Here is a 27,433-nt window from a genome sequence, read left to right as displayed (position 1 = left end):
CCACTAATAAGTCATTCAGTCCTAGGGTGAGTGCATGTATATGTGTGCTTGTTGAGGATTAATGTCCTTCAATTTTTGAAAGATTGGCTTGAATATTTGTCAGTTCTCAGATTTGCATGCACAGCAAAGGTGGGGGTAGTTTATGAAGTTTACCATAGAATTTACCAGAATTTTCAATTTACCTCAAACAACATAGTATCACAATAACATGCAAAGCAATTAACAAGCACCTAAAGACTAGGTCTCAGTGTGGGGCAAATGGGACAAAACATACATGGAATAATAATATTCTGCTCTCCAGCTACTCAATTCAATGAGGGGAAAAAAAAAGCCAACTTACTTACAAGTCATGCAATTAGGAAAATTTTACGACACTTCTTTGATTTCTTTTAAAGCAATTGTTAAAGGCCTAAAAAATGTAAACGTACGTAGTTTGATTTGAAAATGCCATTGTTCTCCTGAGGTACCATAGTGACCTTTCTGTGGTATAATTTACAATGATATCCATATGTGTAAGAGAAAAAAGTAAACAGTAGATAGCTTCTCTGTCATCTGAAAGTTCTGGAATACCTAAAAACATCTTGTTGAAACTTCAAATTTATTGCTTAACATTAATAGCCAAGCTGGGTATCTTTTCCTTCATAAATTAGAAAAAAATAAATAAGATATACATGTCTACATAAATATAGTCCTGTGTGAAGGCTTCAGAACACATAGAACATTCAGTGCTGCTACTAATTTTATTTACATTTCTGAGCACTAACAGCAATGTTTCTAAATTAAGGTTAAAAAAAAAGAAGAAGAAGAAGGAAAATGTGTTTGGTTGTTTCTAAGAGAAGTATTAGAGTTATGAGGGATATCAGTTTAATTTCTTCACTAAGAGCAAAGGCCTATATTTTCCTAAAAGGAGACACTAAAATCTATCCGTCAATCATACTACATTTGCATAGCACCTACAAACAGAGTTTCTTAGGGTGTTTCACAATATAGTTAATTTGCAGCTTAGGTAATTAAGAGTCTGCCATGTTGAACAAATGAGACAAAGCTGACTTGAAAGCTGTGATCACGTCAGTTCCGAAACCCCAACATGGAAAGTGAGTTACACATCCCTAAAGTCAGAGCAATTAAAGTTCAGGCAGGTATCTCAAGTTCTGTCTTAACTCTATATTCATGCTAGTCTATGGTGTTTTAGGATGGTCGGATTCTATGAGTCAACACTCGAGTCAGCTTTCCCTAGACCTCACTCTCTAGTCACCCTGCCTGCCTGATGGCAGCAGTCTCCCACATGGGTTTCTGTCACTGAAACTGTGTTTTCTGTTCCATCTCTAATCATCTATCCCAGATTTTTATAAATGGTAGATACTACCATCATCTCATACAAACCCATGGGGGGAATGCTCCTCAGTGGACCTGATTGATTTTTGGAAACGCTTCTTGCCTCTTATTAAAAATCGCCTGGATTTTAAAAAAGGTTATCTTTTTATTTATTTATTTATTTTTAATATATAAAGATAAGGTTCACTTGTTGCTGAAATGTTAGTAATTACAGAGACTCTAAATGGGAAATACATCTATAATTCCATTCCTCAGACAAAATCTTTTAAATATTTTACTGAAATTTTTCAAGACTTTGTGAGGAAAACATTTATAGAATTGGGGCTAACTGCCTCTACCCACAGGGAATAAATTCATATATTAAAAGATAATTTAATGTAAATATCAAATGGCTATGAGTGTGAGTTTTGAAGTCAGAATCAGTGAAATTTACATTTCAATTCCAGAGTTAAATTTATGTTGATTTAGACACTTAATTTCTCTAAACTTCACTGCATTCACCTTCATAATTAGCATTAAAAACAATATCTGGCTTCTAGCTATGTTCAAATCACTGGGACTATATTTACCCTCCTACTGGAAGCAAATGAAAACCTGGACAATTACAGGAGGAAAAACCTGATCCCAGAAACAGAACAATGGACAGCACAAAACTGTGATCCCTGAAGGAGGGGAAAGACATGAAGCAAGCCTTTGGTATCTTGGTTTTTCTATCGACAGGCCCTTTCCAGAGGAAAGAATCAGGAAGGGGAACCTAAATAGGGCATTACTGTTTCACTGAGTTCAGGAGTCACATGAGGCCAAAGCAACTGGATTGTACAACAGAGTATCAGAGAGGATGGGATTATGAAAAGAAAGTGCACAAGTGTATCACATGGGACTGAGCATACAACAATTTTCAGAACTCAAACAGGGCTGTAGGACAGCAGATTTCCTCCAAGCTATAGAAGAGAAATTTAATAAACACTGGAGCATTCAGTAGGGGCATGCATCTTACTAGTTAACTAGCCTAAGACTAAAGTCTACTCTATAGCCAGCTAGGCTTCATAATAAGCCACAGAAAGATCAAGCAGATTTATAATACCTTAAATCCTGTCAATAAAATCTAGTATTTTAAACATACACCACAATATGGCATATAACAACATAACATTATGTCTATAATTCAAGCTAAATTACCAGATAACCTAAAAAGCATAAAAATGAGAATCATGACTAGGAGAAAAAGAAGTCAACAGAAACAGATTCATAAATTACAAAGATGATGGAATTAGCAAGCAAGGACTTTCATATTATCAGTCGGGCCCTGTATAACAGCAGGGCATTATACCTGATAGAATATGCAGACTCAGGCTCTACTTGAGAAAGAGTCTCTACAGGAAAACCAAAGACAGCAGGGGAGACCAAAGACAATAGAGAAAATGTTACCTTCTGACACCATAGCTACAGGAAACAAAGGTGGTAAACAGTAGACACAGTTTAACTCCTTGCTAGATAAACCTCACCCTAAAATCCAGTTACCTCAATTCCTTGTAACTGATAAACCTCATCAGTGGTTCAACAACAACAACAAAAATACAAAGCATGTTGATAAGCAGTCTTCAGAGACAAAAACAAGTAAGGGAACCATACTCAAACATGGCAAATATTCTGGGATTATCAGACTGGAAATTTAAAATTACTATGATTAATGTGCTGAGGGCCCTAATGGAAAAAAAAGAAAGCAGACAACATAAAAAAACACATTATTAATGCAAGCAGAAAAAAATGAATCTGTAAGAGATGATCAAAAGAAAATGCTAGAAAGAAAAACCATTGTAATACAAATGAGAATTCTTTTGATGGACTCACCTGTGGACTGAATATAGCTGAGGAAAGAATAAGTGAACTACAAGAAATATCAGTAAAAGTTTTCCGAACCAAAACACAAAGAGAAAAAAAGAATGAAAAACTAAAAAACCCACAAACCCTCAGAATATCTAAGAACTGTGGGCAATTATAAATGGTGCAACAGATGTCTACCAGAAATACCAGAAGGAGAACAGAGAGGAAAATGAATAAAAGAAATCGTTGAAGTCATGATGGTTGGGGATTTTTCAAAACTAACAACAGCTACCAAGTCCTAGTCTCTGGAAGTTCAGAGAACACCAAGCATGATACAAGTCCCAAAAGCTAGCTACACACTCAAGAGGAGGAATATTCCATGGGGAAAGAGGGGATATCGTCTCATTATGCAAGTCTGCATGTACTGCTTTCCAAAAACATGTCACAAAAAACAGTAAGTATTTTAGGAACTGTCTTAGGTTCTAAAAATGAAAAACTTAATAAGAATAAGAGATGACATTGACCTTTCTTTCCCCCTTGTAGCCACCTATTCACCTGATTTCCTCCCTCCCTCCCTGTCTTCTTCCTTCCCTTTCTCTACTTATCTCTCTTATTTACCAAAATATGTAAATCCTGGTTTAAATGAATTTATAGTTGATAGCAAAAAAGCATTCACTAGTCGTTTAACAAAAGTGTTTAGAAAGAGTGCTAATAAGAAATAGAACTTTGATTTCATTCCTCCCCAGATTAGCTTTGCTCAGTTTTGTGTTTATCGGACATCTTACAAAGAAGTGTGGCATCTCAGAAAGTGAACAAGGAGATTCAAACTTACTTTTACAAAGTAGTTCCTATATTTGGAAAAAAAATAACTAAACCCAAATGCGGCACGGCAATATATTCATGAAGAGATGTCAGAGAATATGATCTATAATTATCTTTCAGTAGAGTTTCTAAAAACACTTTGTAATAAACGTGCAAATATAGATTTATAATTTAAGAAGCAAAGGTTTGATTTTAAACATTTTCAGATTGTTAATTCTGCCTATCACATAATTAATTTTCAAGAGAATGTATTGTTTTTTATGTTTATTAATTTGCAAATTTTTAAAAGTTGGTAAAATATTTGAGAGATATCAAATCTTATAAGGGACCAAAAAGCATTCTCAGTATGTTTGCACTATTTCAACTGCAATGCAATTTGCTCTCTGAAAACTGCTGGCAAGCATACATAAAAGTTCTTTTTGATATACATATGTATAATTTTGCAAAGTATACAAAAATTTTCATATAGATTTTGTCTATCTGAAGAAATGAGAAATGTATCTACACTAAAATTACACAAAGCATGTGTTTCTTATACTGGATATTTTAACACTATCACTTTGACCCAGAGGATGCTTTGGACTTTCTGTTTTAACCCCAAGGACATAATCATAACATAATCAAAACACAATCTCAACATTGATTAATTTTGTCACATAAAATCTTATGGAGTATACTCCATTAAATGAATTATTTCCTTGACAATTTTCTATGAAGTGCAGTTAAGTAATCTTCATCATTTCCCATTCTTCTTAATTTTATTTCCTCTGCAACAAATCTTTTATGTGTAAACTTAACAATGAATGTACCATTTATCCATCAAGTTGTTTCTGGACATACACATGACATTAAACATTTCACGAGGGTTTTTTTTTAACCTATTATTTTTCCAACTTAAATTTTCCTGAGTCGAATACTGCTAGTACAAATTATATCAGGAAGCTTAGGTATTCCCACATATTTTTAAGGTAATAAATTTTACCATATGTAGTTTCACTAGTTGTCACTTTTTAATGTATTGACTGTTTCCATCACCATGAGGTTAATTAAAGAGATGATTTCACTTATTGCTAAATCATTCCATTTGAGACTTTTTAACAATTTATCTCATATATCCTAAGGCTTCAGTTCCCTTGTTTGGATTATTAATCTACTCCTTCCATTTACTTCCAATGTATTCTTTTAGTATGTACTCATGACTGAATCCTAAGAGTGAAGTCAAATGGTGAACTCTAAATGGGATGGTCAAAGTTTCCTAACTCTGCCTTTTTTCTTTCTTCCACTCCTCCATTTCATAGCAAGCTGAGCTTGAAATTGAGTGTGGATATTTTTTGTAAACATTTTTAAATTTTATTTATTTATTTTGAGAGAGAAAAGAGGCAGCACAAGTGGGGCAGGGGCAGAGGGAGAGGGAGAGAGAGAATCCCAAGCAGGCTCTGTACTGCCAGCACAGAGCCCAATGTGGGGTTTGAGCTCACAAACGGTGAGATCAGGACCTGAGCTGAAAGCAAGAGTCAGATGCTTAACTGACAGATCCACCCAGGTGACCCGAGTGTGTATTTTAAGCAATATTTTGAGTGCCATAAATATCTCTCTCCAAAATGCAGTCCAAGTTATAACATAACCACCCATCTGTTTTAATGCATGGCACGTGTGCAGGTGTGGGTATGGGTGTGTGTGGTAAGAGGGGAGAGAGGGAAAAAGGTGGGGCTGGGGGAGAGAGTGAGAGGTAGACAGAGAGAGACAGAAGGGAATGTGGCGAAGATTTATACTTGGTCAGTTCAGGTGAACGATATGTATGATTGAAGTCATTGTGCAGTTATTACTCTTCCAGTATTTCTGTAGGTTTGAGTTTTTAGAAACGAAATGTAGAAATAAATAAAATTAGGAAACCTAATGTGAGCAATCCAGAGCCTTTATTAATCGACTAAGTTTTCTCCTTACTGCTGCTCTTTTCTACCCCAGAACTGACTCTGTTGCTCTCTCTTATACTGGCATTAGTATGAGACAGAAAAGGAATGAGCTGCAGTGATGAGAACTTGTGTACCCTCTGAGATACCTGTTTCTAGTTCCATCATACCCACTAACTCAAACACTGGTTAGACAAAAGATAATAGAATTTGAATTTTGGGTTCAGAATAACTCAATGAACATTCACTGCCTAAGCACCAAGTTCCGTGCTAAATGTTCTTTATGTGTATTATCCACTTCATACTTCAAAATAAACATAAAAGGCTGGTATCACATTAAGTCCTCTCGGATGAGTACATGTTAATTTGTGGAGCTTAAGAAGCATGTTGCTAACAGTCAGACAACTCTTGAGAAAACTGGGAACTGAATCTGTCTTCACTGGTTTCATGAGCAACTATCTTAATCATTTATTCAAAAGATTCTAAGTTCAGAACTTAAAATGAGGTGTGACTAGCTTAGAATTGCCCTTGTGTTAACAGGAGCTTAAATTGATTAGGTTATTTATCCAATTTGAGCCTCAGTTTTCTCATATATAATGAAAATATGATATACCCTGAATAATTATGAGGATTACATATAGATAGATTACATATATGTATATACAATCTAAACTCTTACTAACAAATGTTTAACAAAGTTAATTTATTTATATGAAATTCCTGAGAACCAGCCTCAATAATTTTCAAAGTTTTTTTTATGTGAGAATATTTTCTTTAATTACAGGAATCCATCCATATTCCCTGATGCCAAATATGATAGAATCAGCTATAAATGAAATTTCAGTTGCTATCTTTCATTGTTTTTTTTAAGTAAATTTTCTAATTCTCAAAGTATTTTGCTGACGCTTTATGTTTTTTTTTATAAACTTTAAATTTGGAGAAAGCTTGAAAATGGTGAAAGTTTATCATGTCTTAAAAGGCAGGAAGACAAAAACTGTGACAGAAAGTTCCCATTTGTCCTTTTCTTATGCATGATTTAATCAGTCAATAATTATTTATCGGACACATACTGTGGAACCAATACTGTATGAAAATAAAATATGGTATTTTGAATACATGAAAAATGAGTACTTCCAGAAATTTAACTTAAAGATCTACAAAATTTCATACAGAAAGTGATGAGGGAGTGTGGGGCAAGCAGAGGGCAAAATACAGGTTGGCACTGCAGCCCCCCAGGTGGAGGATGTGTGATATTCTTCAGACACTCCTGGCTACCTGAGAACAAAGGACAAGGGTTTGGTGCCTGCCATGGTGATGTGGGAAACTAAGGCAAATGAAAAATTAAATTCCCTTACTGCCTATAGCCCACTGACAAGTCCTTGAGACCGGCAGAGTGACCTCCCTCTAGGACCTCAGCTGCCTCCATGATGTCACTTTGCTGGGGGCAAAAGAGACCCTTAGCTTAACATTATCCCAACCTCGAGGATCCTGTAAGTCTAGTCCCTTTATCTCAACTGCCCCAAGATATACACAATCATATGCCAAGCTATGGGGCCCCTGATACACACATCTGAAGGGTGTCATGACTGAGGTTTCACTAAATGGTAATAAATGCCATTTCCCTAGCAACAACTAGCCCCTCAAGGTCCAGGAAACCTTGCTTCCAAAATACCTTAGAGACTTACCCTGACCCCCTCCCAACCTGAGAGTACATAATGAGTTACCAGTCATGACCCCAGGGCAGCTCTTCCTGCCCATGGCTCCTGTCCCCACGTTTTAATAAATTCACCCTTTTTGCACCAAAGACATCTTCAAGAATTATTTCTCGGCTGTTGGCTACAGAACCACCCCACCATCACCCTAAAACTACATCAGAAAGGAACTTAAAAGGATTTAGTAGCCAGCATTATTTGGCTTGCTCAGTATATTTACTTAACAACAAAATGGAAACTTTAAAAACATTTTTCAAATTTGTAATGTAAATCCCTTTTTCTAAATGTGGTGCCTGCTTTCAGAATAGACTGTATTTAGAGGTGAACCTTCAAATTTGATAGCGTCACGTCTCTTATGATTCAAAATATGTTCTATAGAAAAGAAAAGTCATCATTACCTGGGAGCTTGTTAGAAAGGGAGAAATCAAGCCTCACCCCAAACCTACAGAACTTCAGTTTAACCATGTCGCCAGGTGATTAATTCATCTGCACACTGTTTTTAAACAGCAGATCTAGTCTAGCCATCCATCTCTTTGTGACGTGGGTACTCTTATTTACAGGCATAAGAGTGAAGTGTGCATAGTGCCTTTTGGCACAAAGAGATGTCTGCACATTTTATGCAAAATTGCAGATATTTGAGTGCTTAAACACATTCCAAACCTGTTGGCTGATAAACACTCATCTGCGGAAAACAAAGTGCCCTCCACTACAGGGCAAGTTGAGCTCAATTCTAATGATCTGCTATGAACAATGGCCTTTAATTAGTTTTATTTTGGAAACTTGCAGTTGCAGGTTTTTTCATTTAAGAGAACTGCTGATTAATCAAGCAAGAAGACACTCCAGGCAATATATTTCTGGCTGTAGGACAAGACAGAGTGAAGGGCATGTTGAAGTTTTAGTGACTTGCTCACCGTCTTATACAAGCACACATATTCCTTTGCAAGATGCTGCCTAAATGGTACTCATTATGCTCAAAGTAGAGGAACTATCAATACATTCGGGGAGAACTGCAGGCCCACTCATTTTCAGAGTATTAGGCATGTTTGTTTAAATTCCAATCAGAAAGTTCCACTTTTGCCCAGCATTTGAAATCTATTTGGTAATTTACCTTACAGCAATGTTTGAATAACAAAAAGTTTTTTTTTTTTTAATTAAACAACCAGAAACAAAACAAAACAAAACAAAAAAACCTTACTTTCCAAGGGCAAAGCATTCCAGTTTTACAGATGAATCCTTTGCAGCTTGTATAGTTTCAGGAAAACGCACTTCAATCTTTGGTTCATATTCCCCCATCACACCTGTTAAATATCAAAAGAGCTAGCAGCATTTCTGGAGAATAGAAGTTTTCTGTGAAGTAAATGCTTCATTAACCAAAATCTGATTATTTTGCCCTTCAATTAACAATATTTTTATATACTTTAATGAGTGACAGAGGGCAAAGAAAAACTACATGATGCTACTTACAGAATTAACTCATTCCCGTCTTCCTTAAATAAGAAATATCTAAAATATATCAAAGTATCAGAATAGAGGCATCCCTCATTTCCCTGTATTCCATATTAGAATCTTACAAAAAATGTGTCTTCCAATTAAGGAACGAATGCATCTAGAATATAAAATGTTTCTGAATTATCAAGAACATTTGTTCTCTAGAGATAGCCAGATCTATCACCCCTTCACAGAACTCATGGGGCCACATCTGTTCAGGAGTAAGGAAATTTTCAGCTAACACTGTATACAGTCTCTTAATACAAAATAACAGTATTTTTGCAACAAAACCTATAAAGTAGTAACAACAGTTGAGATAAATAATGGCATAAATACTCTTACGCCAGTTCATTAAGAATTTACTGCTAAATGGTTTTGATGTATGTACACTTATAAAAAACATCTCTGTTATATAGTTTTAAGTTTTTCAATAAGGAATTATGGATATGGGATAAGAATAAGACAGTAGTCAAATTTATTGTAAACATGCTACCTACCAGAGTTGGAACAGAAATCTGTCTTTAGGCTATCCTCATTAACTTAGCTAATTTAATCACTGGCAAATCAAGATTCTTCAAAATTTTTGATCCCCCCACTTTTTTTGTCTTACTCACATACCAAACACCAGAATAATACATTCTAAAAATAAATGGTTTATTTGGTGGCCAGTGTAACCTCACAAAAGCTAAAACTTACAAAATATATGTCAAATAAAAATACTTGATTTTTAAGACCTTGATCATTCCAAACATTTAAAGAAGCTATGGTTGAGGAGGTAGAGAGCACTAGTTACTACTTCAGTCAACTACGTTGGTTAAATTTTCTAGGTTCTATTCTCTTGACATCTGATATTTCTTCAGGGACTACTTTTAGAAGAGGTTTGATATTTTTTACATTATACTATTAACATTAATATGGTATAATTCTTCTGATCTCTTTTTACCACACATGCATTAAAGAGAATAGAGGGGATGGGAGTATGAAGGAATTAAGAAGGGGAGAAGCAGAAACTACAAGTAGACCAAAAAAGGAAAAACATGGTAGAATTTATATGCATATTATTGGCTTATGAGCTCTTTCTGTCGTGAACAGAGTACTCACTGAAGGGGAGATACTGTGAATAAATCTAGTGGTTGCTGAATTCTGAATTAAGACTATGCAAATATATTTGGATACTTAGTGATTATAAAAACTCTGTCATAAGAACTCCCTGTATGGAATTGGTTCCATAATTCTGTTAGCTGTTATTAGCATTATGTTCTTGCTTTTCTTAAAATGCTCAGAGAGGAGAAAAACTCTATGAGGTACTACATTTCCAGCCCAGATCTGATCATAAAGTGCATCAACAGGTTTTCTATCTTTACATTTACCACTGTGAATATTTAAATAAAGAATCAACTGGAGGGTTATTCTACTTTCATAACTTCCCTAGGTTTTCCAGCTTTCTAAATCTTGTGCCAGCTATGACTTGACGAAGCTACAAGACTCATCAGAGACCAATCTGAATTCTGTTCCTTGGAGGACTATAATTAGTACGAATCCTGTGTTTCATTCCTCTTTGGAATGCTTGTAATTAATGTTTGCTGCTTTGCTTTCCTTGGATGTGAACCTTTTTTTCCCCATTTTGCCAGCCAGGTAAATAAAGGATGAACAAAAAGACAAATATGAAAGAGAAAGAGGCATTAAAGAAAGGCTGCATCATATGCTCACTGAAAACATAGTATTCGATTAATAAGTTTGGCAGCACCCACACGTGCACACACACACGCCTACTTCTCCAAACAAACTTTTGTTTACATAAAATGTTCCTTAAGAAAAGAAAGTATCTGTTCCAATGCCAAAGAGATGGTGCAATATACTCAGAATCATGTATACTGTACCGTGCGAGTGACTTATAGAATTTTCTACTATATTTTTATGATTTCTGATTTTCATCATGTTTGTCGATGAAACCTCCACTCACTCATGATGTGGCTCCTCTGAACCAGAGGGCAGCAGAAAGCTCTAGAGAACTCCCCAGGCTTCAAGAGCAATGGGCAAAGTATATTCCCAAGAGACCTCATCATCTTACCATCAGTGCGCTGCACTAATGGGGTGGGTGGTCCTTGAACACTTCTCTGGGCTTCCTTGTTTGTTACGAAGCAAGTATAGTTGCCCACATCTGATGGTTCCACTTTGGCAATGTATAGGTTTCCTGTCTCTTGTGATACAAACCGTCTGTTGTCCTCTTGGACATATAAGGGGTTATCATTGAAAGTCCATGCATAAGATAAATCTGGAAAACAGAAAAAAAAAAAACTGTTATCTTTGTTGTATTCACTCTTACCTGAAACTTCTGTGTCCTCCTCTCCTTAACTGGAATAAAATTGGGCCCCTGTTTGTCTAGTTTATGACTGTTGTCCTGTTATAATTGTAATATTCCCTTATATTCAAATATATCCAAATTTGGATGATAAATTATATGGTCACCCTGCCCTTCATTAGCTTTGTTCGATTAGGAATGCAACGATGGGGTATTAAGAGAATAAGTAGATGATATATATAATTTACATATATAAGTGGATTATATATATATATATATATATATATTTGCATATATATACACATTATATATTGTGTATATAAAAGAGATGATATATATATGCTTTATATATATAAGTGGATGATATATATACATATTTATATATATATGATTTATATATACAAGTGGATGATATATATGATTTTTATATAAAAATGGATCATATATATATATAAGTATATATATATATATAAGTAGATATATATATATATATATAAGTATATATATATATGATTTCCAGAGATTAACTGATGTATATGTATATGTTAAACATACCATAAAATGCACAGGTCTAAAACATTCAGTTTACTTATTTGTAACAATTATAAACCCTATATAGCTGCCCTGCCAAAATAAAATATGGAACATTTCTATCTCTTCAGAAATTTCCTTATGTCTCCTTCTGGTCAATCTCTACCATTGTAACTACTACCTAATTTCTATCATCATAGATTATTTCTGTCTATATTTGGATTTCATAAGAATGAAATCAAATAGAATGTACTATTTTGTGTCTGATTTCTTTTAACATATATATATTTTTAATGTTCATCTACGTTGTGTGACTATCAGTACTCCTTTGCTTTCTATTGCTGAGTAATATTCCATTTTATAAATAGACGACAATTTGTTCAGCCACTTTCTTGTTGATGAGCATTTGGATTGTTTCCAGGTTGGGACCATTATGCATTAGGTTGAAATAAACATTCTTTTATAAGACTGTCTATTGACATTTTCATTTCTCTTGGATAAGGTCCTAGGAGTGAGACTTAAGGTAGATAGACACGTGTTTAACTTTATAAGAAACTACAAAAGAATTTTCCAAAGTTGTTGTATCAGTCAACCTCTCTACCAGAATTATATATGTGAGAATTACAGTTGTTTCACATCTATGCACAAATCACATGTCTATCTTTTTAAATTTTAGCCAGAAATCTTGCAACAAAGAAAAATATTCTCATGGATTAAGGTTTTTAAGTGTGATACTATCTGAAACCTAAGACATTGTGTATACCATGAAAACTAGGTAGAACTGAACTTATGTCTAAGGAAGTAAAGAATATAACTGGTTCAAATGCGGAGATACTGGGGGTGAAGAAGGGAAATACACATGGTTGAAAACATCTTCACCTGCAGATGAACTTGGAAACCACACACTAGGAAATCACAGCTCATAGAACAGTTGAAGCAACTAGGGGCCTCTTGATCAGGCAGAGGCTCTGGGCCATCATTGTCATCTGCACTTTTATTAAAAACGGGTGCAGAAGCATGATACGGTAAAGCCAAAAGAGACTAATTATTTCTGATATGTTCTAGAAGTCTACCCCAGGTGGAAGCAGACCGGCTGAAACATTTTTCACTAACCTTACTGAATTTAAATTCTCGAAAGGATGAGGAGGCAAAACAGATCGATAGCTATTCTTCCCTTAAATTTCATCTACATAGAAACACTCATGAGAAAGTGGGAGTATGGGAATGTTGCCATCTTTATCACCTCTTTCACCGAGGAAAATATATAAAGCTTTAACAATACACTATCAAATATTACAAAGCAGAGGAATGATGAGAATTGCTTGAGATGTTACACTTAGGAAACCAGACTTTAGAAAGCATAAAAAGAAGGAGGGAAGGAAAGAGGGAGGAAGAAATAAGAGCCTACAGATAGACCATTAATAGTGGGGAGGAGCCAAGCATTAAATTCTAACAATAATTCATAAGTTATTTTAGTAAAAATGAATTCATCCATACTGGCACAACTCTGATAATTCTCAGGAAGGAATCAAATATGAGAGGATATGTCAGAGAACAATCAACAAAAATGCCACTTATGTATAGAATGTGAAAATGCAGAGAGTGGCATTAAGCCTATAAAAGTAGTATTCAGATAGAAAAAAATCAAAGATGTATGGTTATGTGCAAAGTATGTTGTAAATCAAGATATTTAGTATTGTGTGTATGTGCATGTGTATATGTGTGTCTATATAAATTATTTAATTCAGCAACCTAGAAATGTATACAATGGTGTTCTTAGGGTAAGAGAAAGAAATACAAAAGACTTTTACTCTCTACATAAAGTGTTTCTGTCACATTACAATTTTTAATTACTGTATAATATTTGTACAAATGGGAAAAATAGGATGAAAATCATGTCAGGAAAGCTAAACACCAGAATGAATTACAACTTGTAAAACAATAGATGAATAATATTTTTCATCCTTTCTCTGAACCGTTCAGACTGGAGTATTATGTTTTATTCAGAGCACATTAGAATCACGAAGCAAGCTCGTTAAAATACAGATAGCTAATCCTACTCTTAGCAATTTGGTTTCATTATATCTGAGTGAACTATCATGGAATCTGTATTTTCAACACCCTACAAATGGCTCATGTGGGTGAACCGGAATATTATGTTCAGAGCACTTCTTATTGGAAGGGGAATCAAAATTCTCAAGTACATCAAGAGACAGATAACCAACATAGCAAAGGCCTGAAATTAAGTCACAAAAGAAAATGATAAGAACTTAGATTGTTACCCTGGGAGCAGGGTGGGGAAGAATAATTGAGCTGTCTTCATAGACTGAATTGCTGCCAGGTGTATGAAGGGTTAAGTAACGCCCTTTCTCTTGATGTCCAGGAGGCCTAATAAAATGAAGGCCATCCTAAACTTCAGGACTATAATAGCAGGTGATTTATGAGGTAACAGCTCTCTATCAAAGATGACAAAGCAGAGGAAAGATGAGCATTGCTTGAGATGTTACGAAAAAATATTTATTTTTGCAGTGAATGGGAAGTTAAAGCTATGAATTGTCTACTCCACCCTCAACATTCCTTTGATCTCTCTAAGAGTCTAATGCTTTTAGATCAAGTATGCATAAATGCAATTCACTTTTTATTTTTGAAAATATGCCTTGACATTCTTGTCCTGTTCCTGGGTATTGAATCTTCATTGCTTTTACAAGTCTCTACTGGAGTCTTTTTATCATTTCATGTGGTCTCTTGCTTCTAAGTTTCTTTACTGATGTCCTTTGCTGCTTCACTTCTAAGCCTGTTACTCTGTCTCCACCAAAGAGAAGATGCTCAAAGGGTTTTTGTTTGAAACTGAGAGCTATCTAGATAGTAAATTTTTCTTCAATAAAGAGAGAAGGAAAAAATGTAGTTCAGATTCCCTTGCTGTCAGTGACTCCTCATCTTTTGAACCTTTTGTGAAATAAAGACAATCTTGAGCAAATTCCCAGGGCTATGTCCCAGCTTAGGGATCTTTATTCAATGCTGATTTGGGAAGAGGAATAATCTCTAGTTCTATGAAATCCAAGGTAACCCTCTCACTTAACAGAAATTACAAGTTGCCACTAATGCCCAAGAAATCTTTGTATTCTTTACCCTATAATCTTGAGACCTGAGACTGTAATTTCCATTTCTCCCTTGGTGAATTCATTTTCACTTTGACTGCTAAAACTTTCTGATCTATCCCTGCATGTGATGTATCTTTCTTCAATAGTGGAACATTTAGAAGTTGCCAGAAGAATGTGGTTCAGAAATAAACAAAATTATATAAAAAGTAATGAGCACTTTTATTTCATACCTGTTTCATCAATCCATAAATTCATTTTGTGAGGCTAATTGGCTATTAATAATATGCCCATTAAATAGTACAGGGTATTGGAGCTAAAAGTATAAAAGTAATTTCCCCAAATCACATTGTTTGCAGGTGCAAGGGGTAGGACTTGAACCTAGCTCTTTCAGATGCCAAATCCCCTAGGCTATTCTTCCTTACCCTGACACTTCTTTCTAAACACCCAACCTCTCTGCCTATCCAAGCCTACTGAGAACTAGGACACCTGTTCCTCTCTACCCATCCTCTCCCTCCATCAACGATGTCTGTCCTGTGTTCAATTTCCTCAGAATCTTACAGAATGAAACGTTAATCTGTCACTCTCAATCACTTCAACCTGTTTGTAGCTACTACTAGTAGGGAATAGTATGCATTTTTTAAACCACTAAGAAGTAATTATTTTCTCCAAAATGGCCTCACTAGAATAGAGATTTTGAAACTTCAGGGTGCATCACAATCACCTAGAGGACTTGGTAAAACACAAATTGGTGGGTTCTACCCTCCCGGTTTCACTCTCGGTAGGTCAGGAAAGGAACCAGAGAATTTGCACTGCTAACGAATTCCCGGGAAATGCTGAGACTGGGGGCGTCTCAGAACACTGCTTTGAAAACCATTAATACAGTGGTAATTCTCAATCTCTTCTGCATAATCATACTAGGAAGGGAAATGGCTCAGAGTTTGACAAAATGGTGGCTATCTTGTATATTTCTCTTTGGGCGGTACGTGGGAGCCTGGAAAAGAGGATGTTCCTCAGTTCATGGATTTGCGGCATGTCTGGGATGGAAGGGACCTAAAGATCCTCCAGCCCAACCTTCTCTTTTTACTGGTGAATGAGAAGAGGGGAATATGGCAGTAGTTCTGTAGTAGTTCTAGAATCCAGGGACCCCTTTGTGCTCCTCTGTGAATTGGTGAAGCAGTTAAGCTGCAAGCCCTTCCAGTCACTATATTTTCCATTCCACCTTTCTCCCTTCTCCCTATGGGTCACCTATTCCCATCCACCCAAACAGCCAAGCTACCGTGGGGGCTTTTATCTATTTTGTTCCATCATCAGCCACTGTAATGCTTAATCTGTATATTTTTAATGGGGAAAGAAAAAAAAACTAGAAGTTTAAAATTCTTCCCATTTGGCTTTTCTTAATTAAATGTATAATTCATGAGCCACTTAAGTTGAAACCATTGAATTTTTAAATATTTTCTCCACCACCTATGACATTTATGTTATTAATGATTGTGATGCATTTTCCCTGTGATGATTCAGCAGTAACATTAGAACTGAATGATAATTGGTCCTTCCTGAGGCACTGCCTGTAGTTGCACACTGACACCATCCTCTACAACTTTATTATTAGAAATGGCAGATCTGTAGTAAGCAATTGAAGACTCTATCTGTGTTCCCTCAAGCATACAACAAACACTGTTTTCCCTAGAGCATGATTACATTTTGACATAATTTACAGCCCTATATCTTGCACTGCAATATTTAAAACACAAACACGAGATCCATGCTATTGTACCCATTATATGGGATGTAATTTTTATTAGAGGAGAGGTATCCCACGTGGAAGAACAATGACACTGAGAACTTCTATTGGCTCTGTAAGATATACTTCGAAATTGGTAGCATGTGTCTAGAAGTAGAAAATACATGAGAAGAATAAAGAATCTGAAGCATTGTTCTCAGGTTTAGTGGGCAAATCTCCCCTTTGGAATAACCTGGAATGCGTGTACTTTACTGTAAACCTTGTGCAATGCTTTGGAGTTAAATGTGACTGGCTGTTGGGTGGTAAATCATGGGTATGCTAGCTCAGCAGCAAAGACCTAATCCAAGAAAAATAATACCTTTTCTGGGTTGAAGTCATCGATACTGGTATTGAGCAAGTTTATGATGCAGCCCAGAACACTGCCCTGACACCTTTACAGCCACTCCGATTTGAGTTCCCATTTGTTCCACAATTACTGCTTAACCACTTAGGTTTTATTAGATGCCTTTTGATTTATACACCCGTGTTCAGAATCATGGAGATAGCTGCTTTTATCATTTACAAACAACCACTAAGTAAAGGCCCTCTGAGTTCCTATTAGTGCTAGTTTCCAAAGAACTCTAGTACTGCTCATGTCCTAGGGAAGAAATGAAAACACAGCCAGTGTCTGAGTGAACTTCTGAGAAACCTCCAATTGTAAGGAAGAGGGGCAAATCATGAAGGCAAATACACAAAGACCAGACTTCCTTTTTTCTGCTCAATTCCATCCTCCATAGATGAGCTAAATACAGAAAATGTAAGTGATGGGCTATTTCAGTGGTTCTCAAGCAAGGGTGATTTTGCCTGAGAGGGACTATTTGGCAATGTCTGGAGATATTTTTCCTTCTTGTTATTGGGGGAGGGAGTGCTACTGGTACCAACAGGGCACAGGCCAGGAACGTTGCTAACCATCTTCACAATACACAGAACACAGGACAATCCCTATCACAAAGAATCGTCTCATCCTGAAGTGTCAATAGTGCTGATGGTGAGAAACCCTGGGCTCTACAAATGGAAACAGGCTGTAACACAAGACTTGTGTCTGATGTCATGGAAAGTAAGAGAAAACATTCTTACTGGGTATGAATAAGATTCTGAAAGTAGACAGAGGAAATGTGGTGCATAGGACTCTGGTCAGCTACATGATCTTTCTGATTCTAACATGTTACAGTAACATTATGCAAATTAATTTACCTCCCTGGGTGCTGTTTACATAATCTCCAATAGAGATAAGAGGACTTGCTATTTCCATTTATACTTTATTCAGCAGTTATCATCTATTGTGGGCCAGATTATGTCAGATCAGATTAGGCAGGAGAATAAATGCAGTAGTGTTTACACTCAACGTATGTCTTCTTGGTCAAGTAAACAATTACTTCTTTAAAACAACTACTCAATTTCTAGAATGGAGACATTTTCTTTGGAAGTGTTATATGAGTTGAGGTACAGAAAATGCTGAGCTGAGTGCCCAGTGTACAGGAGGTATTCATTATCTCATCCAATCATATGCTTTAAACACTACTTACACATGGTGTTAAAAGAAAAAAAGAGAGACATAGACAATAGGTCCCAAATGGAGTCACTGGTGCTAAGTCCCACATCGGCAAACCAAATTCCAGTTTCAGCCTCTCCCAGAAATGTGACCCTTAACCAGGCAATCTGGAATTACCGGGTCAGCACTTGTGAGGCAATCCACCTGACAGACCCTATTTGTCCTCCAGAGGAAGGTGACCTTGCCTGAAACAATTTACTTTGCTAGAGCGACTTCCTTGCTTTGCCTCTTTCTGTCTCTAAAAGTCTTTCATTTTGTACAGCTCTTCAGAGCTTCTTCCCATTTGCAAGATGGTTTGCTGCTCAATTCATAAATCACTGAATAAAGCCAATCAGATCTTTAAATTTATTCAGTTACATTTAGTTTTTTAACAATGGTAACTTCTGAATTGATTTCTCCAAACCAGAGCTTTCCCCATAAACATGTAAATCCAACTGCCTACTCAAAATTTTCATTGTTCTATCTAATAGACATCTGTAAGTTAAAATGTACCCAAACAAATTCCTGATGTCTCCCATTCCAAAATCTGCTCTCCCTTTATTGGTCTCATCCCAATAAACGGCATTCCATTCTTCCAATTGTTCAGTGCAAAAACTACTCCTTTCTCTTATAGTCTACATCTAATCTTCCAGGAAATTATTTTAGGTATACCCTCTGAACATATAGTGAAGATGGTTATTTATTCATCTGTTTGTTGCTATCATCCCAGTTCAAGACACCATTATCTCTCCCCTGAATCACTTTTAACTCCTTATATTATTGCCCCTTTAAGGTCTATTCTCTAGGGAGATTTTTTTTAATGTTTATTTATTTATTTTGAGGGAGGGAGGGAGAGAAAGAGAGAAAGCGAGTGCAAGCAGGCTCTGCACTGTCAGCACAGAGCCCAATGCGGGGCTCAATCTCACAAAGTATGAGATCATGAAGTGAGCCAAGATCAAGAGTCAAATGCTTAACCAAGTGAGCCACACAAGTGTCCCAATAATAAAATTTTTAACTGGAAGTCAGATAAATTATGTCAGTCTTTTGCTCAGTACTACACAAGGCATTCTAATCTCAGTCACAGTAAAATTCAAAGGCTCTAAAATAGCTCTAAAGTAGTGCTTATATCCTCATCCAGTCTCATGTTTGCACACTTTTCTTTCTCTATACTGGTTTTATTGCTATTCTTCTAATGTGCCAGATACAGCCCTACCACAGGCCCCTTGCACATGTTGTTCCCTCTGCCCAAACTGCCTTTTCTCGATGTCTCACTCTCTCATTCTTTTAGTTCTTTTCTCAAATACAAACAAAGCCTACTGTGGCCTCACAATATACAATAGCAACACCCACCACTCCTGACCCACTTTAGTTTTCTCCCTAGCTTTTATGACCATCTGTCATATTTTTATACTTGCTTATTATAAGATTCATGAACGGAAAGACTTTGTCACATTGTTCTCCACTATCCCTAAAATTCACTAAAATGAGTGGCTTAGGATGTACACAATAAATATTTGTTGAGTAAATAATAGTGCAAGTTCAATAATGATGGCTATCACTGTCATTACTATACCAACAGGCAACTCTTGAGCCTGTCTGCCTTTTACACACTCAAGCAACCCCGAAGTAATGCTGTTGTTGCTGATTTGTCCTACTTACTAAGAAAACACCACTGTCATTTACTCCAGAAACAGAAGGGGGAAAAAAAAAAACTAACTAGGTAGAAGGCCATATGAAAATTTAGCACTTTTTCCTCTATGTAATTTTCCTCTTGATTCTATAACATAATTTTGAGACTTTGCTGAAAATGATTTTCCATTTATGTTGAGTTGTCAACATTTTTATTGATGAAAATACAAACGCTGGGCTCAAACAGCAGTGCTATCTTCCTACCACAGACAAAGATGCTCCAAACTACTGGCATAAATTCAACTGTTGTACCAACCTAAAAGTTTTATCTGAGAAGACAATGGAATATTTCCTCTAAAACAAACTTTAAGCCTATGATGTTTATGAGCCCAGGATTGAGAATTTTATATTGAGACAATAAAGGGAAAGAATGTGCTTTACTTTAGATATGATGAAATTATAATTTCACAGTGAAGGTTATCTTAATTATTTTAGACAACATGTACCATTCTTTCACTCTGTCATTTTTAAAGAAAATTTCAGGGGTGCCTGGGTGGCACAGTCAGTTAAGCGTCTGACTTCGGCTCAAGTCATGAACTCACAGTTTGTGAGTTCCAGCCCCGCATTGGGCTTTTTGCTGACAGCGAGGAGCCTGAAACCTGCTTTGAATTCTGTGTCTCCCTCTCTCTCTGTACCTCCCCTCTTGTATTCTGTGTGTGTGTGTGTGTGTGTGTGTGTGTGTGTCTCAAAAATAAATAAAGATTAATTTTCTTTTTCTAAATAAAGAAAAAAAACTTCATGTGAAGCTGGGTTAACTCACTGCACCCATGAAGATCTACTGATGGTTTATTTTCAAATTCATCCAACGGCTTTGGCTTCAAGTTTTTCATCTCCATTCAAAAAGTTCAAGATAATTTTGAGTTCAGTGATGTTGCAAATGACTTATGCAGAATCTCCATTAAAGTGACAAGGCTCTTAAGCAAAAGTACATCCTTGAGGTGAGTGAAAACCCATAGTAGAAAGACTTCCCTGCAACAAAGTTCATAGTCTATCTCAAGGCTCAGTGACCCCTCCCCCAAATGAATAAGCAAAATGAATAGTGTATTGACTCTTTTTGTCACATAAACCTGGATACAGAGAAGAGATCATAGAATCCTCTAGAGACCTAGTAAAGGAAAGGAAAAGTCTTTTTAGCTGACTAGTAAATTTTAGCTTTGCCAAGCACCAAGAGGCTAACTAGAAGACTTGTATTTTTCTTTCTTTCTTTTCTCTTTTTTTTTTTTTTTTCGTTTGAGACTTGTATTTTTCTGACATGGGTATCCAAATTATGGATAATAACTATAATAGACAATAGAAGGGACTGTTGGAGATTGTGTAGAGATGAGGGAAGTCATAGACTACCAGTGAGAGAGTTTAGGAGAAAGGAAAACAATGTCTAATAGGGTATAAAGTGTTTCAACCAGATAAACATTGTAGCACTCTCTGTGGTCTTCAGGCAAAACTTTCAGAAAAAATTTATATTTCTCTGTAACATTCTAGAATTATATTTTTTTAGGAAGATGGAAACCGGGGCTTAATCTGGCTCTATTGGCATAGATTCAGTCACATTCATGGAGTTTATCTGTAGTTAAGAAATAGGATTAAGGAAGCAAATATACTTCTCTCCTCAGAATATAGGGAATGGTTCCTGTTTTGTGTCCAAATATCACATTTCTAAGAGATAAAGCAAAATGTGCCAGTTTTGTGTTCTGGCATTATTGCCTAGGTTTCTTTCTCTTTCACTATGGGTCCCTTTCCTTTGGAATAAGCTTTATCTATAAATTCTCTCTTTCTAGAAGAACAGCACACTCACAGTTACCTTTAAAATTGGATAGGAAATATCCACAAGAAAGCCTATTCTGAAGTCAGGTCTCCTTTGGTCTATGTGGGAAAAAAAAGGACATCAATAAAACAGCACCTATTGAGTTTGGCTTATGCCGATTACTCTGCTTCACTGAGTTATCACTAATCATTTATATGGGAAATCCATCTACACACACTTTTTCCTTTTGTTTTGTTCCTGGAGCCATTTTCTTCCCCCAGGTCAATTTATAGAATTCAACCTATTTGGTAATTTTTCTTAGTCTCCCATTGTTCTTGTTTTTGGCTTTTGTTTTATAAAACAAACTACAATGTATCTGATAGGCCTGCCTTGTTTTTAAAAATTTTTTTTTAATATTTATTATTGAAAGAGAGAGTCAGAGAGTGAGCAGGGGAGGGCCGGAGGGAGAGGGAGACACAGAATCCAAAGCAGGGTCCAGGCTCTGAGCTGTCAGCACAGAGCCCGACGTGGGGCTCAAACTCACACACCGCGAGATCATGACCTGAGTTGAAGTCGGACGCTTAACCAACTGAGCCACCCAGGTGCCCCAGGCCTGCCTTGTTTAACAAATGTTTTCCAAGTTTTTTTTGTTTTGTTTTGTTTTGTTTTGTGAATACACTAGAGAAAAAATACATATAACTCAGAATGTTCTGATAACATCACGTTTAAGATAATTTCTCCCTTATCTTGGCTAGAGAGATTTGAACTATTAGAACGAATGGAGGTGAGGGGTATTCTTTGCTGTTGGCTCTGAAGATGGAAGAAAACATGTGGCAAGAAGTGCGGGCATCCTCTAGAAGATGACAGTGGCCCTTGACATCTGGCCAGGAAGGAACTGGGGTAAACCTGAGTTCCACAATGGCGAGGAACCCAGTTCAGCCAACAACTTGAGTAAGCCTGGAAACCGAGCCTTCCTCAGACTTGTCAGAAAAGAATGCCATCTGGTCATGACTTTGATTTTGTCCTTGTAAGAATCTGAGTAGAGACAGCAGCCACACCATCCTTTGGCTTCTGACATATAGAACTGTGAACTAATAATTGGGTGTTGCTTGAAGCTACATATATATACACACATATATACATCCTAAACCAGAGAAAAATTACAAAGACAAAAATGTCTATGTGTAAAATTGGCTCATTTTAAACCAGCTGTCCACTAAATCAATTTGAAGGTTATCCAACCAATATGTTTCTCTACATTCTTGAAGTCTTTCTTGGCACAATTCACCTTCACAGGAAGGTGAGAAAGGAAAAGGAAGAATAAAGAATTGTTTCAAATGAGCCAGTTAAAGACACTCTTAAAACTCTTAGCAAACCTGGAGGTGTAAGAGTGTTGAAACTGATACACAATCTGAGGTTTAACCATTAACTACAGAGCTTTCTATCCAAAGGCAATCTTTTTTTTTTTTTTTTTTTTGGAAGTCAGAAATTCCTCTACTAGAATCTTGTCTTCATTTACTAACTGAAAACTGATTTACTTAGTTTATCTGAGTCTTGGTTTCCTCATTTAAAAATGATTATTCTTAATAATCAGAATCCTGGGAGTGAGAAAATCATGCAAAGTCCTTTTTGCTCATGATATCAAGTCAATAATTGGTAGTCCTCTTCTAATGAATTGATGACTCTTTGTATAGTTGGATCAAAGGGTGTCTGTCAATATTCCCCTCAGTTTTGATTGGGAGAACTATAAAGAACAGAAGAAAACTATTCCAGTATTTCTGCCTTTGTAGAGATGAGGAAGCATGCGCAACCCCAGGCGCTCTCAGGATGAAAATTCCTACGATAGCCGGATGAAGTCAATATTGACAAATACCTTGGAATCCTGCTAAAAACATATGATATAATCAAATTTGGTATCTGACAAATTTGTCATAACTTGCATGCAATAGCCATTAGTTATTCACTTAAAAAGGTCTTAATGGAAGGCAGTTTTGTCTATGACTTAATCTCATGGCATTAAGCAGAGAGAACTGTTACAATAAGGGTGTTACATGCTTTAGATGATCAACACATACTTTAATGGTGGTAGGTAACAAGGTAATAGGGAAAGCTTTTCCTATCTGGCTGCCTTTTAAAAATATATGACATTCATTTACAAATATTTGACATTTCTGCTACCTTCATTCAGGGTAAACAAAGTTGAAAATAATCTTCAATTCTGACAAGATTCTTTGACCAAAGTCAGAGCATAAAAAGACATAGACTGACATAGACTGACAGCACAAAACAGGCATGATTTTGCCTGTCTTGTCATCTTAGGTTATACCACTAAAAAATAATTTCCCTATGGTTAAAAAATAAGTGGCATTATATTTTTTCAATGCTGCAGAATAATACTATTTTATCTCAGATAGCATTGAAAACAGTATAACTCTCCCCCAATATTTTAGGTGAGCATAATGTTATACTACTGTGTAATATTTTTGAATAAAATATTGTTAACTTCTAATCAGTTTCTTCCTTTTTTTTTGCATCAGCATTTCATGTAACTGTGTAAAAATGAAACAAATGGAAAAATGTTTTCAGGTTTTAAAAGATCATAAATAATATTTTGTTTAATATTAGGGGTAAAATAGCTTTCATTTTATTTTTAAATATTTGTTCTATGTGCTTTCAAAATTCTCCCATTCCAGAGTGGGACTAAACTATAAAAGGGCTGCTCTAGGAGCCACTCTGGCTGGATTTGGAGCTCGGCTCCAGGACCTATCAGCTATGTTACCATAGACTAGTTACTTAACCTCTCTCTACCTTATTGTTCTCATCTGTGAAACAATAATCATACTATTTCTTTCATGAAGCTGCTATGAGAATTTTAAAAGTTAATACATGTAAAGTACTTAGATCTATGCTGTATAAGTATTTGCTATTATTATTAAGCTAACTATAATATAGTCAGTATGATACTGAATTGAACCAAATCAAATGACTCCCTGGATATTTTGATGCTGCTTCTTCCAGATTCACTGTTGGTTAAGAATCCACCATATTTTACCAAATCATTTGACCAAATGCAACCCTGAGGGGGTGCGAATGAGTAGATGGTTTAGGTCCTTGGCAACAAACAGGTTAATTCATGGATCAGTCCAGATTCTTACAAACTAGAGATTGGTGTTGAGTGCATGTTTTCACCATTGCTAGGAGATACTCTGATTTGGTGCCATCCAAAATTTGCTTGTAATTAATGTGGTAACTCTCCTCTTACAATAGTTAAGGTGAGGTTCCCAAGAGGAATGTTGGAATTTGCTTTTCCATGGATGTCCATAGTAACAATGAAATAACAATCTCAGCTTTCTTTTCTGAATAAGCACTAGCCATTACACTCATCAATTTGCATTCATTAGCTCACTCAACATTCACAACAGCACTGTAATACAGATTATCAGTTTGTGTCTCAATTCTACAGAGGAGGAAACTGAGCCAAAGGAGGTTACACAAATTGTCTCCTGACATTCAGGGTGACAAGCATCAGATTGCATCAGGGGTCATTTTTACTTGGTACTCAGGTACTCATTTTCACTCGAGTGACTGCATGAAAAAAATTCTTTTAAAAATGATTTACAATGGAACTGTTCAGATGCGATAGGATGAACTTGAAGGGACTTGAAGTTCCTTTTGATTTGATGAAGAGCTATCTTTGACTTCAAGATGTGCCTTCTTTACTCATCAAGAGACCACATTAATGGTGTGACCCAAAGTACCCCCCACCATACCTCCAAAGTGTGGTGGTGGGCCACAGAGAAGCACCACACCTTGACCTTCTCGGACGGACACTGTGCTTCTTGTTTTGGTTTCAAAGTCTTCAATATCTTGGAAAACAAACAAAACAGCTTTAGAATCATCTTGCAGTAACAAACACGTTAAAGAAGAATCTCAAACTTATTTTTATTCTTAACAGTAATGGACACCCATACTTGGCTGACCAGAAGATTTAGTTGATGATCAATTTATCTACACTGATTTTTATCTCTAAAAATCTTGTTTTTTCCTTCTTTTTTCTTCTTTCTTCTCTTCTTCCTTTTTCATATAATCAGAGTATGTGATGAAAACATTTATTAACAATACCTACTATCTGTTTACTTTTATTCTCCCAGGCAGCCTGTAGCCCAGCAGAAAATCTTTAAAATCCAGCGCATATTTACTTTCTTTGCCCAGGGAAGGTGTGATTAAAAAAAAAAAAAAAAGGTATGTATATGCAGCAAGTTTGCTGTAATCTTCTAGCATCTTAGATTAATGGTTGGTATTTGATGTGCACATGAAGTCTGTGAGAACTTAGGATGGAATAGAGTGAGGGAAAGAGTTCAATGTGACTGAACCAATGGGAAAGAAGGCATATTTTCTCATTTTCTTGTTCTACTCCTTCAAAAAGTAGCATCATGATCTTGTTTGGAGTGTTGTAATATCCTATACCATAAAACAATCATATAAATTCACTGTTAGAAGAAAGCTAACTAGTTATCTTGTTAAGCCATCCACAGGAGGTACAAATCTTTCAACATTCCTGGAAAATGGTCATTCAGCATCCAGGAATGAGTAAATTGTTGAACTTCTCTGAACCTTAGGTTTTTTCACCTGTAAAATTCTTTTCTACATTCATTTAGTCTTTTAACAAATTTGTATTGAATCCCTACTCAAATGGAGGAAGCATATTAAGGAGAGAATATGTATTGGTAAATGAGTCAGGCATGTACATTGCCCTTATTGTGCTTGTTATCTAAGAGGAAAACTAGAACACAAGTTAAAAAACAAAGCAACAAATGTATAATTTACAAATTGTGATAATTATTATGGTGTGGAGGCTGCTGGTTGTCTACAAAAATGATATATGCTCCCTTCTTCCATAATAATAGATTTGCAGATCAAATACACTTTTCCAACCAGAGGCTACGTTTTGCAGACATCTTCGCACTTCATACGGTAAGGAGAAACGAGTGAAACTTCTACCTATTATGTGTGAAAGGAAATGTCCATAGTTGTATGTACTCCACCCATACCTTCAGCATCTAGATTGCCAATGACAGGAAAGATCCTGGTCAAGTTGAAAGAGCCACCATTAACCCGGGTACTTGAGTGATTGCATGGAGTACAACCACAGGTGATCTGGAACATCCACTCTGGATCATCATAGAAAAGATAAATAAACTCCTATATCGTTTGAGGCATTTATTTTGAGGTCTCTGTATTATAGCAGTGTAACCTTGTTTTTCTTTTTTTTTAATTTTTAATGTTTATTTTTGAGATGGAGAGAGAGAGACAGAATGCCAACAGGGGAGGGGCAGAGAGAGGCAGATCAGAATCCTAAGCAGGTTCCAGGCTCTGAGCTGTCAGCACAGAGCCCGATGCAGGGCTCAGACTCATGGATCATAAGATCATGACCTAAGCAGAAGTTGGACGCTTAACTGACTGAGCCACCCAGGCACCCCAGCAGCTTAACCTTTTATCTAACTGACCTATCTTGTAAGTGAAAAGAACAGGATACAGATGTTATGGATGAGAGACAGCCATGCAATGGTGATATGGAGAAGGGAAAATATTCCTTGCAGAAAGAAAAACATGTTTAAAAACCTAGATGTAGATAACAGCAGGGAATTTTCATAATATTGAAAGAAA

General features: G+C 36.1%; 1 protein-coding gene across 1 annotated transcript in view; it reads right to left on the bottom strand.

Moving 5' to 3' along the window:
- Positions 1-27,433, bottom strand: part of CNTN6 (contactin 6) — a 284,097-nt gene that overhangs the window by 94,754 nt on the left and 161,910 nt on the right. Inside the window, 3 exon segments of the mRNA XM_045493582.1 lie at positions 8,799-8,901; positions 11,163-11,366; positions 25,537-25,632. Of these exon segments, the coding sequence (XP_045349538.1) occupies positions 8,799-8,901; positions 11,163-11,366; positions 25,537-25,632 (403 nt within the window).

The sequence above is a fragment of the Leopardus geoffroyi genome, chromosome A2 (genome assembly GCF_018350155.1).
Source record: "Leopardus geoffroyi isolate Oge1 chromosome A2, O.geoffroyi_Oge1_pat1.0, whole genome shotgun sequence".
Taxonomy (NCBI): domain Eukaryota; kingdom Metazoa; phylum Chordata; class Mammalia; order Carnivora; family Felidae; genus Leopardus; species Leopardus geoffroyi.
The sequence above is the reverse complement of the archived record's forward strand: the minus strand, read 5'-3'. Positions and strand labels throughout refer to the sequence as shown.